At 36.9% G+C, this 14,440-nt stretch overlaps 1 protein-coding gene across 1 annotated transcript in view; it reads left to right on the top strand.

Moving 5' to 3' along the window:
- The window catches only part of LOC136030303 (ubiquitin carboxyl-terminal hydrolase 48-like), a 250,597-nt gene that overhangs the window by 12,899 nt on the left and 223,258 nt on the right, over window positions 1-14,440 (top strand). The window contains exons 3-5 of the mRNA XM_065709189.1: window positions 503-703; window positions 2,280-2,420; window positions 10,095-10,274. Coding sequence (XP_065565261.1) covers window positions 503-703; window positions 2,280-2,420; window positions 10,095-10,274 — 522 coding nt within the window. The remainder of the gene's footprint in view (window positions 1-502; window positions 704-2,279; window positions 2,421-10,094; window positions 10,275-14,440) is intronic.

Genomic DNA, 14,440 nt, shown 5'->3' with positions numbered 1-14,440 from the left:
GTGAGGTTAAAATTAAAGATGCCAGAATTTATCATGTATTTGATGGGGCTACCATACCTGCTCTTTACGCTCTAAGGTCTAGTCATCATTTCGTTATGGTTTTAGCTCTATAGTGCTTTCAGTTAAGTGGTAGTTAAACCGCACGTGTAATGTTGCCGGGTCGAGAGTGGTGACATCCCCCTTTATATGCAGGATAATTCCTCTTTGTTTTTAGTTTGAATGTTTTAAAATAGTGTATACTCTTTACTTTTATTTGGGCATTAAAACTGGTTGCTAAAAACATGGCAAAGACAAGAGCAAGGTAGAGTGTTTAGAAAACATAAGAAATAATTGAAAATACTCTAAGGATCCTGAGATTTAGGGAAGGCACGGAACCAAAGTCAAACCCTCCTCTCCCTGCATATTTGTCTGTTAGAGGCATATTTTTCTGGTAGAGAATAGTCATTAGTTATGGTAATTATGACTATAATTGGGTTTCTTTACGTATTTGTATCTTTTTTAGGAAAACTAACTGTCGAAACAATCCATTGTGTTTGATAAATCTTGGGGAAAAGAAGTGGCTTAATGGCGTAGCTCAAGGATCTGATCAGTTATTACAAGGCATTGAAAGGGAGTCAAACGAACACCCAGGATTAACCAATCTTGGTGCAACATGCTATGTAAATAGTCTTCTTCAACTGTGGTTTCATAACCTTGAATTTAGGTAAGCTTCAGACAACATACAATATATACCAAAGCCAAATGAATATGCTGCAAGACCTACGATTAGCAATGGAGTTCGACTAGAGTATCACACATACTAACTTATAAATTAATATCCATGCCATACTGATAATGCAATTAATGTTGTCAATCCTATTTAAGCCGCTTTGGTCGCATCACCATTTGTCAGGATTGCTCCGTCAGTATTTAACCTCACAATTCTTTCCCTTTTGTGTATTATTTGATTTGTAAATCTTGTTTGAGAAATAGGATAAATTGCAATAATTTATGGTTTTTAATCACATCAACTGGATAGGGCGTATAACGACTGATTTTTTCACCAATGTTCATTGCCTGTTCTCTCTGCTAAAAAAGACAAGAGAAAACGATGACGAATATTGTACATCAGAACGAAAACGACAAGAGAGTAAGGTAAAAACTCAGAAGTTAAAAAATAAAGACTTAAAAGACCAAGGAACTGATAAATATCTTATCTTTGCAATGTAGGTATTTACGATGAAGCAACCTTCTGACTACAGCTGAACCAAAACGAAACTGCAATTGCTTCTTCATAGATGCGGTACATCAAATATTCTTTTCCTATGGCCAGTGGCGTCAATTCATGAAAATGCAATGTGTGTATGTGTTTGTGTTTCGGGGGGGGGGGGGGGAAATTGTGATTTCAAAGTCTAAAGGGGGGATTTTATTCAATAAAAATATCTAAAAAGGATATTTTCAAATCTATCCACTTTCTCCCCCAATTGACGCTCCTGCCCAAGGCGTCCAATGCTAGTCCACTTTTCCAATGTTAGTGGTAAATTAATAATAGGAACCTTTGCATATAGGTATTTATGTTTTCCATATGTGGTTTGACATTTTTCTCTTAAGCATTTTGGAAACACTTGGAATTTTTCTTTAGTTTCCAGTTTCCCTTGGCAGAAAACAGTAGGCTATTTTAGTTTAGAGTAAACATAAGCAAGTTTTGGCTTATAAGGTTTTTATAGCGTGATAAAAGTTTAACAATATACGTCCTACGCTCCCTTCTCTTTTGACCAGTTCTATTTTGGCAAAAAAAAAATGTTCTCAAAATGAACCATCCCTTGATGACATAAAAAAAATATATATATTTTATATTTCTATATTTCTTTGGTTGTTTTCTACATCTGAAAGAACATAGTTGAATACATTTATGCTAAAAATTAACTAATTGATTATGTTAATAATAAATTAATGAATGATAAATAAATTGATTATAATCAAAAATAGGTTTGAGAACAAAATACATAAAAAGTGGTCGTTTCAGAATTCTAAGAACATCAGTTTAGTTTCCCTTGATAATAACCCAAGCACTTTTTCTTTGTCTAGTATTTAACATTAAGATTCAATCTTGGGATCATTGAAACAACCTTTCAATTTTATTAGTGGTTTGTGGTACTATGAGGTAAAAACCTTATTTATGTGTGTTCTTTTTTGCTCTACTAATTTAAGAAGTTCTGGACAGTACTTCTTGTAGCATAATTTACCAGATTAACATAAGTAAAAGTTTGTCATTCATGTTCTTTTGTTTTTTTCTTAAGGAATGCTGTATATAAATGGAATGCATATGAAGATCCACAGGAAAAAGCCAATGAAACATTAGGAACCAGTGAATATAGTCCAGTGAGTCCCCTTGGCCATCTCCAGAAGATATTTGCATCCCTTCAATTTGGCCGTAAAAAGTAAGCTCGTCCTATACGTCTTTCACGCAAATGTTTAGATAGCAGACTTTTTGTATATATTTACCATGGGTTTTTAATAAGTTTGAAGGACTTACAATAAGGCTGTGTTACGTTTTATTTGGTGGTATTGGACAGACCGTGTCTCAGACGATGGCTTGGTCCTTTTAGTTCGGGCATGTCAAACGTGTAGATCATATGCTATCCGTGGGTACCCTTTTAAGGCTATTCAGCTCTCACCCTTTTCCACACATTCTTAAGTAACTTTTACGGGTATTTTTATTCTTGTGACTCTATTTTCTTTTCAATATACAAATATCTATTGGTACGATTAATGCAGTTTGGCGCGCTGGATTTTGGATCCTTTGTCCGTGAGGGAGAGGGCTCTAATCCTAGTGTACCCAATTATTTGGTTTTGGACGGGGGTCAGTGGCGTGGCTTTGTAAGCTCAGGTAGAGTCGACCCAGTTTTAAATGGTTACCTGGAGAAATCTGGGGAAGGTAAACAGGATGGGTATGTGAAAGCACAGGATGGTTGGCCCCCGACCCCCATTGTACATCCTGGCTGAAAGGCCAAGAAACGGAGATCAGCACCGCCGTTAGGGACTGTAAAGTCCAAGGCTGTGTTCTCTACCTTTTACCTTTGTGCACATGTCTATGAATAAAATTAGCAAACTAAAAAACGTTTCATTTTGACCGTTAGAATAAGCGCATCATTTGAATAATGGATCCACTATTGAAGGCCGTACCCAGGAGTGGGGGGTTAATCGGCCTGAACCCCCTCCCCCCTGAAATTTTTGTTTGAATCTTAAAAAGTAACAAAAATGCACATAAACAAAAATTTTGCAAACAGTAATTTTCATAATCACTAATCTATTGCAGTGAGTGGGTCATACGTTGCGGAACTTGCAATTGTGAAACAGAAAACATAAAGGGGTCTCAAGACAGTTTATTTAGTCTGACTTTGTTAAGTGAAGAGTGACTCGAAGAATGAAAATTAAATGTGATGTTAAATGGTTTTTTCACCCAAGCGAACAAGGTTAGTTATTTCTAATAGTGACGTTGTTGGGTCGCCTGCAATTTTTTCATTTGCCCCTGTGGGCTTAAATAACACGGAAGCGGTTGCTGATGCTCAGATTAAACTTGATTCATATTCCAGTTCAATTGATAAAGTCACTTTGCAGCACGCTATTCCCCAATCTTACTTGGTTCCAAACGACATCGGACGGTTTGTCCACAAATCACCGTCACTCATCAGAGCGTCTAAACTTCGTCTGCTAAAGAGTCCTTGGACTCCAGATATACTTTACTTTCCAATATCAGTTGGGTTGGTTGAATTGTTTTAACTAGTTGTCCTTTACGCCATCTGAGGACTTTTTTTTGTTGATTCTGTCTTCTTTTTCTGTCCGAAACAGCTAGCAAAGGCAGCCCCCAGCGCTTATGTAACCTTGTCAGCAAATCTTTTAGGAATTAGAAGAATCCAATTGAATGCTATACAAGCCACCAACAAACACAGTTTCACAAAAGAGCATACTTTTACCGCAGACAGCATCATTTTTATTGCGGAGGATAGGCAGGATAACATCATCAACTAGATAGATACAGAAAGGGCAGCGCAGGGTCAGGAAAATCGTCAGAAACTGAGACCCATTGTTGAAACTGTAATATTTGCGGAAGACAACAGCTTGCCCTTCTGGGTACGAAGGATTCTGGTCCCATTTCACTCACGGTTCCAGAAACATCTCAAAATGATGTCAATTTCTGAGCTCTTTTGTGACTAAGGGCAAGGGTTGGAGATGAAAGTCTGATGAAACATCTTTCCGCAGCAGCAAATACCATGTATATTTCACCAAAGGTTCAGAGTAGTCTGATTGTGGCTTGTGGAGAACAGTCCATTGTTGAAAAAGTAAACGCAAGTCCTTTCTTTTTGGTTCTTGCTGACGAAATGGTGGACGTTTCCAATATGGAGCAGCTATGTGTTTGCGTCCGCTACACCTCTGCTGAAAATCTTCATGAGGATTTTCTCGGTTTTGTCCCAGGCATGGATCTAGATGGACAAGGTCTTATTTCGGCAATTCTGTATTTTTCGAAAAGCCTTGGGTTTAACCTAAACAAGATGGTTGGCCAGGGGTATGATAGTGTGGCAGCGATGAGCGGTCATCTAAGGGGCGTTCAGGCCGTTATACGCCAACTTTATCCAACGGCATATACATTGCCCCATATATATGACGTGTGACGATGAGACCAACCAAGTGAACAACTATAAACTAAACATTTCGTTTGCAATTAAAAGACACGGAAGGCTTTGTCACCTTCATTTTTTTTTTTTTTACTTTTGGGCAAGATTAAAGAAGGATATTTACATCAAGACTTTGAATGAAATTTCTCAGTGAACTCTATCTGAAAACAATCTAGTGAATAATCCGGAAGTTCATTTTTGTATATAAATATGCTAGTTGTGCTGCAAGAGCAACACTTTGGTTTTGTCGTTTTTTTTTGTTTTTTTTTTTTTTGTTCCTAGCACCGCGATTTCAGCTTATTCCTAGAATTCCTGCTTATTCCTGCTAAAGAGTCCTTGGACTCCAGATATACTTTACTTTCCAATATCAGTTGGGTAGGTTGAATTGTTTTAACTAGTTGTCCTTTACGCCATCTGAGGATGTTTTTTTTTATTGATTCTGTCTTCTTTTTCTGTCCGAAACAGCTAGCAAAGGCAGCCCCCAGCGCTTATGTAACCTTGTCAGCAAATCTTTTAGGAATTAGAAGGATCCAATTGAATGCTATACAAGCCACCAACAAACACAGTTTCACAAAAGAGCATACTTTTACCGCAGACAGCATCATTTTTATTGCGGAGGATAGGCAGGGTAACATCATCAACTAGATAGATACAGAAAGGGCAGCGCAGGGTCAGGAAAATCGTCAGAAACTGAGACCCATTGTTGAAACTGTAATATTTGCGGAAGACAACAGCTTGCCCTTCTGGGTACGAAGGATTCTGGTCCCATTTCACTCACGGTTCCAGAAACATCTCAAAATGATGTCAATTTCTGAGCTCTTTTGTGACTAAGGGCAAGGGTTGGAGATGAAAGTCTGATGAAACATCTTTCCGCAGCAGCAAATGCCATGCATATTTCACCAAAGGTTCAGAGTAGTCTGATTGTGGCTTGTGGAGAACAGTCCATTGTTGAAAAAGTAAACGCAAGTCCTTTCTTTTCGGTTCTTGCTGACGAAATGGTGGACGTTTCCAATATGGAGCAGCTATGTGTTTGCGTCCGCTACACCTCTGCTGAAAATCTTCATGAGGATTTTCTCGATTTTGTCCCAGGCATGGATCTAGATGGACAAGGTCTTATTTCGGCAATTCTGTATTTTTCGAAAAGCCTTGGGTTTAACCTAAACAAGATGGTTGGCCAGGGGTATGATAGTGTGGCAGCGATGAGCGGTCATCTAAGGGGCGTTCAGGCCGTTATACGCCTACTTTATCCAACGGCATATACATTGCCCCATATATATGACGTGTGACGATGAGACCAACCAAGTGAACAACTATAAACTAAACATTTCGTTTGCAATTAAAAGACACGGAAGGCTTTGTCACCTTCATTTTTTTTTTTTTACTTTTGGGCAAGATTAAAGAAGGATATTTACATCAAGACTTTGAATGAAATTTCTCAGTGAACTCTATCTGAAAACAATCTAGTGAATAATCCGGAAGTTCATTTTTTGTATATAAATATGCTAGTTGTGCTGCAAGAGCAACACTTTGGTTTTGTCGTTTTTTTTTTTGTTTTTTTTTTGTTCCTAGCACCGCGATTTCAGCTTATTCCTAGAAAGTGGTAAGGGCCTAATCTCTGCGGTTTTTACGGAAAGTGTAGACCTTAGGCCGGATTGATGAATGTGAGTTTGCATGTTGGAAAGCTTCTAGAACTCTTTCCTGGGGCCAAAAAGGATGGCTTTTGCTTGTCCTTGAGCCAGGGCCTATAATGTGTAAAGTGAAGTGGAGTTTTATAGCCTATGTTAAAGAGAACTATCAGAAGCTATGCAAGTCAAGCTTTCGTTTCATCAAACCATGTTTCTGCTTTCGAGTGGAAACTTCCATTCTAGCAGGCAAGCAGGCAGGCACCAGTTTCAAATTGAAGATGGACTAAAATCTATAGGTGTTAAATATATGTGGCAGTTACCCGGCCCCACAGCCAATGTATCTTCTTTGAGTGATAACTAGAAAAACTTACAGAAGCAAAAAAGTGGCATTTCCCCATGGATCTGAAAGTGCTGTTATCTAGTGTTTCTACCCATTTCTGTTCGTGATTCCAGCTGAGTTTATCATTCGGTTTTTCGCACTTTGGATTGCAGTAAAGAAATGGTATCAGATGTGTCTCTTAAACTTTAAAAGTTCTTTCAGTGCTAAAGAAATTAGAGTTTATCCTTTGTTCCTTACTAAGTGATGACGTTAGAAACATCGCCTACGGCGAAAAAGTCAACCTTTGAACTAAGACAGATAGATTTTTTTTTTTGACGGCAGTTGGTAGCTCTTGATGAGCGTCATCCATTTTTGTTAGAAAAATTCCTTCATGAGATGTACCAGTTTGAAAGTTTAAAGGGGTTGACAACTTCAGTAGTAAGGTACAATAATCATCTTCGGCAATGATGGGTTCGGAACTTTTGCTAGTTGGTGCACCTATTATTTGTTTCCGGTGTATTTGATGGTAAGACCAATTTGGTTCCAGTGGTAAGACATTTTGGGGACTTGTTTATTTTAAGATCCTTACAGATTGCGAGAGCAACACTTTGATCGGCGAAGCCGAACAGAGATTGCCGCAATACCCCACGTTGCCCATACAACGTAGATCTAGTTTCGATTATATAATTTCAGTAATTCTACTGATAATGCTCGCTATATATGTGATCGATATTTACGTCAAGACTTTGAATAAACTTCGTCAGTGAACTCTCTCTGAAAACAATTTAGTGAATGATTCGGAAGTTCATTATTTTGTGAATGGCCCGCATTTTTGTTTCGTATATAAATATGCTAGTTTCAATTGTATAATTTTACTAAGTCTACTAATAATGGTCGCTGTACATGTGATCGAAATTTCTGGACTTTTGTCTTTGTTTTTGTTTTTTTGTTTTTTTTCTTTTTTTTTTACTGTCTAAACAAATGGATTTATAATCATTTAAAAATTCATTTGTTCGTCCCAGAATGGCAGTGTGGTCTAAGAAAAGAATACCCTATTAAGTTGTTGTGTCGAAAATACTTAAGGGGAAATGGGAACTTCTGGGGAGGGCTTAAAGCTTTAAATAGGTTGGGATGGAGGAGGAGCGTGCCTAGCTGTGTTGGGCTCAGCTGGCTTGGTGCTGCAGTGAGTTGTTAGTAGTAGCAGTACTTCCACAATATGATATAAAGCGCGTGATGTACGTGTGTGTTCTGCATTTTAAAGAAACATTTATGCCTTGTTAAAATTATTGAAGTATTCTGTTCAGAATAATCTTAATAACTCGACAGTATAATGAATAAACTTTAGAAAGCTGGGAAACTAAAATACAAAAGCTTATTTCAATGATCATTGCAATGCATCAAGACAGCGAATGCAGCGTGATAATTGGATGGCCAAACACGGCATTTTTTAATCTTTTCGGAAGTAAGTCTCCTATCACCACTGCTCTTTCTCATAATTACAGAGTAAGTTTTTGAAAATACAATTGGAAAGAGTATCTATTTTGAACAAGCAACGCAGCTTCGCGACTTGGACTTTGCTGAAGACATCGCTGTCCTCGCTGTACCAGCTCAACTTCGTGCAGGTATAACTTTGTATTTGAACCAGTTCATGAAAAGGAGAATCGGCTCATTGGAAGGCATTTTGCCTGCGAAGAATGTTGAATATTCACTGGCTGCAAAGGATAAAAAGAAGAATTGTGAGAAGACAGTCCAAACTCTCCTGGAAAATGTCGTAAGAATTCACGGATGACGGCACTTCGGTCTAAGGATGGATGACCACAGAATCTGAAAGGCAGAGCTCCATTGTCAACCATTGGAGTCATTTCGGAAAGGTAAACGGAGAAACTCCCTCAGGTGCACCTACCATGCTAATTTAGGAAACCTCGACACCACCTTCCAGCATCAATGAGAGGGTTTTTTTTGCAGCAACCAAGTGGAGGAATAACTGGTGACTCGTTTTTGGTAACCTGAGTGCCTGTAAGGTATGGTTCAGGATAATTTTAGCAAGCAGATAACTATAAACTTATCTTGAAGTGCTAATTATTAATCGACTACATAGCAGGGAATCTAAAGAGCCATTTTCAAGGTATAAAAACTCCAGGCAACTCCATTAAGCTTTGCTCAGACTGAATTAAACGTGTACCTGCTTGTTGTTCAAGTGGTATTTTGGGCTAAAATTTACGCATCAAATTCGCTCAGTTTTCAAGCTCATGTGCATTTCTTTTCGAACAACTGTGAGTTCTACCTATGATAATGAATAATATTTTTCAGCCAACTGCCGTATTGTCCAAACAATTGTGTAACTGAAATTGCTGGTGTGTAAAAATTGAAGTAAGTGCAGAAAAGTTCCAATAAAATGGTAGAATTTGGGCAATTCTGTTCCAAACTGCTATAAAACTGCATTACATAGTCACTTTATTTTTTAAGTAACCTATTAGAGCTTTCTAGTCTAAAATGTTGCTTTTGTAACGCGAACAACTTCCAAAAGCTATTTTCATCGCTAGTTCAATCAAATCTAGTTGCTCTAGGTTAAGAACAGTATGAAAGACCTAGAAGTTTGGGATCTACTCGACCTAAAAGTTATAGGTTTGGATTCTGTTTAATCCAAAATTTTTTTGAAGTTTTTGGCTATGAACTGAATCCACAGCTATATGATTTTCATCTCGAACTAACCATGCTAAACCATGAATTTGAGTTAAGAAACCATTAGTTTGGAGTAATTTCTTTTGAAACAAATAAACCCTGAGCCGTTTTAGTCACCACCCTCCACTCTGAACGATTTGACGTTTAGCTTTGTGTGCACGTTATTTAGCCTTTAGTTTCCTTTTTTTCTTACTTCGGGCTGTGACATCGATAAATAATTTTACATTAAAATAAATGACTAGGTGAAATTGTGATTAATTCTCATTTACTATTCATTTCAGTAAAGACGGTTCTGTTCCATGAAAACATGTGACTTCGACCTGTTTCGTATCAGTTTTAGAGTACGAAAAAAGATCTAGCCAAATGACTTCAAAATTTCTAATTTTTCTAGAATTTATATATCTTTAAAACAAGTATAAGACTGATATATAATTGGCACAATGAACCCTGAAAAGAAATTAAAATAATTATTTGAAGAAGGGTATTGATGTTCTTTCCCTCAAGATAGATTTGGGTAATCCACCTTTGTCTTCCTCCAAAATGTGCGGGGTTAGTCTAGCAGCTATGTTGTGTTCATTTCACACACTTACTTGCTTAGGTATCCGTTGGCTTGAAAGTTCAATTTGGTCTAAAACAATTTCTCGTTTTTCCTTCTAAGGTTCTGGCGGTTTTGAATTTGATTCACAATGTTTGATGTTTTTTTTCATTTTCAAGTTCTTGTTGACGCTGATATGTTTCGTGATTTAAAACAAACCCAGGCTGTTATTTTGAAGTTATCTATTTTATTAACTTTATTTTGAATTTATTTTTCAGAATCGTTGACACTACGATGTTTGTTTCTAGTTTGGGCTTAGATTCAAGCATTCAGCAGGATGCTCAAGAATTTTCGAAGTTATTTGTTACTATGCTGGAGGAGAATTTTAGTCAGCAGTCAAATTCTTATGTGAATTCCTTCAAGAAAAAACTTCAAGGAACTTATGAATATGTTACCACGTAATATTTTAGTATTGCTATTAATTACAATAGCTTTTGTAAGTCTAGGTGATTCATTGCCTATCACTAACTCAAAAGAAAAAAAGTCTGTCAAAACTGTTGCAAAATAATTTAAGTAAAGGCTTCCTATGCAATGATATAGTATGATGTTTCTTTTAAACCAATAAAAAAAGCAAATAAAATAAATAAACATTTTTTGAACGGTTTCATAATTTAACCTTTCCTGGATATTGAATACAGGCATGGGACTTTTATCTTGATTGTTGTTATATATTTTGTGTTCATGTGACCTTCCAGCCATGGGTACTTGTTGTTTGTTTACAAGAGGAATTTAAAAAAGACAAAACTAAATTCACAGTACAACTTTTATTGATCCCTTCATAAGGTGATTGTCCCTTATGACGGTTAAGTGTTCCCAATGGGACTCTCTCCCTCTGTTTGAAATCATTGGTTTAAAATCTTTAGCTGCTTTTGGTATGATTTCTTATGAGGAATTTCATTGAAATTATGGCTAACAAATGTACAGTAGAAAAATTAGCAAAAAATTCTTGATATTTTTTCTCTGATCAAATCAACATTTTTTTTTACGTGAATGACTGCGGAGAAACCTCCTTTATATGTGATTCCATGGTATTTTCTTTATGTTTTAACATGTATTTCACAACTTTTCTATACCTATAGCAGTGGCATGGGGGGGGGGGGGAGAAGCTGTGCTCGAAATCTGTCAAGAGTAGGACTTGAACTATGACCTAAATAGTGACGATAGTATTCAAACTCATAATCCCGTTTTGATAAGAGTTTCAATAATTTATCCTTAATACTGTTATGACGGTTGCTAGGCTAATTGCAAACATCAGCATAATACTCACCTATGATGGTTGATGTGGCAGTGATCGGGTTGTGTATAAATTGCCGAAAAAAAACCTGCTGAACAAAATTCCTTTCAGTTTTTCTAGGGAGACGGGGCAGACACAGCTGCTTTTACATAAAAAAAAATATATATTTTAAATATGCCTGAAGAGGATGCGACGTCATGGAAAACTTATCCATCGAGAAAGATGGCACTATTTTCTTCACTTTGCAATATATTTCTATTGTCGAAAGTGGCGTCAAAGTTTCAAAATAAAAGTTACTGTTCAGCCGAAAAAATTTCAGCTTCAAAAATAATTTTAATACAAAGTAATTAAGCATTATTACCATTAGATAACTAGACTTGCGATTCCAAGGCCCCATGGTGCATTGCAATAACTAGTTTCCAGGGGGTCACAGTTGCGGAGCAAAACATGCAACTATATCTCACAAGTAATATATGTTAATGCTCCCGTGTCACGATTGCAGATAGAATAGATTTTTTTTTCTATCACAGCATGGTTGCCGAATTTGAATTTTACGTCAAAAACACGAGTATATATATATATATATATATAAATATACATATACATATATATATATATATATATATATATATATATATATATATATATATATATATATATATATATGTTATTTATGTAGTAAATGTTAATGGTCCCGTGTCACGTTTGCAGATAGAATAGAATTTTTTTAATTTCTGTCGCAGCATGGTTGCCGAATTTGAATTTTACGTCAAAATACAAAAAAAAATTCAACACTTAATTAAAAAGTCAAAAATAAAAAATAAATAGATAACAGTAAAATTAATGACTAGTTTACCTGGTTATTATGCAGCTCAACGAGATTCTTGCGAGATCTTTCATGTTCAGCGGGGATGGGAGTCAGTTTGGGGACTTTTTGGGATTTTATACGGGACGGTCAGTTGCGGAGGGGGGGGTGGGGGTGGGGGTGGAAGGGCTCGGGGGATGATGGAACATAGTTGGGCAACAGACAGGGTCTTGGTACCGAAACGAAGACACAAGAGGCTCCTTCTCTCGGCCAACGTGGTGAGCTTGAACTTACCTAGTAGATAAGGATATGGAATCTTCCCTTCACCATTTATAATTCCAAGTGCTCGTTTTTGACAGTGTCAATCATATAGATAGGCTACGAAGAAAGACCGAAGTGCTACACTGAACGAGCAAACTCGAGTATTGGCCGAATAAAAGAACAATAAAGTTGGAGAAGATTCTTAGGGGGGGGGGACAAGAAAATTTATCAAAACTTTTAGAAGGGAAACCGAAGGGGAAGCTTGTTTGAGGATGTTTTTAACATTTTCGTCCCTCTTCAAGACAGCAGTAATTGTCACCACACGTAGTTTAATGCACGTGACAGAGATTTTGGGAGGAATTGGGTTTATGAAACTGGGGGACAATTTAAAAAATTAACTGTTAAAAATGACGATTCATTAGGGTTTATTTTCATCTTCGAAAAACAAGCCTCCTGTGTGACATCGTCAAGTAATGTCATGATTGAGCTTTTAATGTTTCAACGGCAAACCTCAAATGCAGACAGGTCGTCCACATGCTTCCATCGATCTGTGTGGTCAGTCATAAGGCTATTAACCATTATAAGGAACAAAATGGGACCCATCAGAGTTCCTTGGGGCACCACACAAAAGATGAAAAGGGGATCGGAATAAAAAAAGAAAAATTTACTTTAAGCACTTGAGACCGATTTGTTAAATAGGAGGCAACAATTTTAACTAGAAAGGGATCCACTTAGAATTCGGTCAGCAGCTTATTTACAAGGATATTGTGGTCAATTAGGTCAAATGCTTTCTGGAGATCAATTAATAAAAGATTCAACCAAGTATCAGGGTTTTCAAGGTTTTAAGAATGGTGTCAAGAAGACTAACAAAACAGTGTGAAATAGATGTATCCTTTAGGTTTCCAAACTGTTGTAAGTCAATAAGCTCAAGAATCTCTGTACTGTAACCAATTAGCTAAGAAACCCTCGTAGGTTTTCGAAAAAAAAACTGGTGCTAAGGTGATTGGCCGTACTCCAGTAAAATCGTTCACGCCTCCCTTCTTTTGGATTGGAGTAATATACCCCAGCTTCCAGCGCGACGGGTAACCTCAGGAATTACTAATATCACTAAAAATACCAACAAGGGGTGTTGATAGTTTATCAGGGAATGCTTTTATTAGATCAATTGGGATATCCATGGGACAAATACTATTTTTTTTTTCAGTTTCTGTATTTTTTCTGTTATTTGCTTCGCTGAAATTTCCGGAATTTTGTCTTTTGGAGTTTCAGGGATTAGCTGGTTCTCCGAGAGAGGGGAATCTCTCGTTTCTTCATCCAGAAGAAAATCAAGGTTCTTGCACGAGCGACCCCCCCCCCTATCTCTTTCACTTTCTTAAACCATTGTTGAGGTTTTCTCTGTTTTAAATAATTTAATTTATTGTTACCATAACGAGAAGCAGCACGACGTATTTCTTTCTTTATTTGTTTACTGAGGGTTAAGCTTTCTTCTTTTTTTCCGAGGCGAAAAAGTTTTAGTTTCAAATGGATTAGTCTTTTTCATTTTTTCATTAATGTAAGGTTTATCTGAGGAACTTACCTTCTTAGTAAGCTCTGGGAAACAATTTTGGTAATTTGTCATTAATTTTGTTTCAAACAATCTAAACTTTGGATTAAGATTTACACACTACAAAACGTCATCCCAAATCTCTGACGTGACCCAAGATCCAAAATAAAAAAGACCTTGACTTCTTATTGGCATGTACGAAATTCAGAAACGAAGTAATTTGTTTAAAAACTAGCAGTGGTCTCAAATGTAACATGAAATGATAGCTAGCACTGAGGGAGGGGAAAGGGTAGTTGGAACTTTGTAATAGGTTTTAAGATTGGTGCAAATAACATCCAAACTGGTTCTATCTTTTGTAATAGGGAAATCAACAATTTGCTTAAACGTCTGATCTTTGACAGATAGTTAAGACTTAGATCGTTTGTTTCTCCTGCTATAGAGTTGCCGGCATTTGGATACTTTGTCGTCATGAAGTCAAGACTTGCTTGTAGCCTGTCATGAAAATTACGACAAGAACAAGCATTCTGTCCTGGTGAACGATGAAATGAGTAAATTATTAAATTAGTATAAGGCCGTGGTAGGCATTTGGGCTTCGTAGATATCCAAATGATTTCATTGCAATCGCCATGTCCTTGCACATTGATAAGTTTAGGAGATAGGCAATTCTTTGCGAAAATCGTTAATCCACCTCCTGTTTTATAAACTCATGAAAACTAGCCAT

This window comes from Artemia franciscana, chromosome 8 (assembly GCF_032884065.1).
Source record: "Artemia franciscana chromosome 8, ASM3288406v1, whole genome shotgun sequence".
Lineage (NCBI taxonomy): Eukaryota > Metazoa > Arthropoda > Branchiopoda > Anostraca > Artemiidae > Artemia > Artemia franciscana.
The sequence above is the reverse complement of the archived record's forward strand: the minus strand, read 5'-3'. Positions and strand labels throughout refer to the sequence as shown.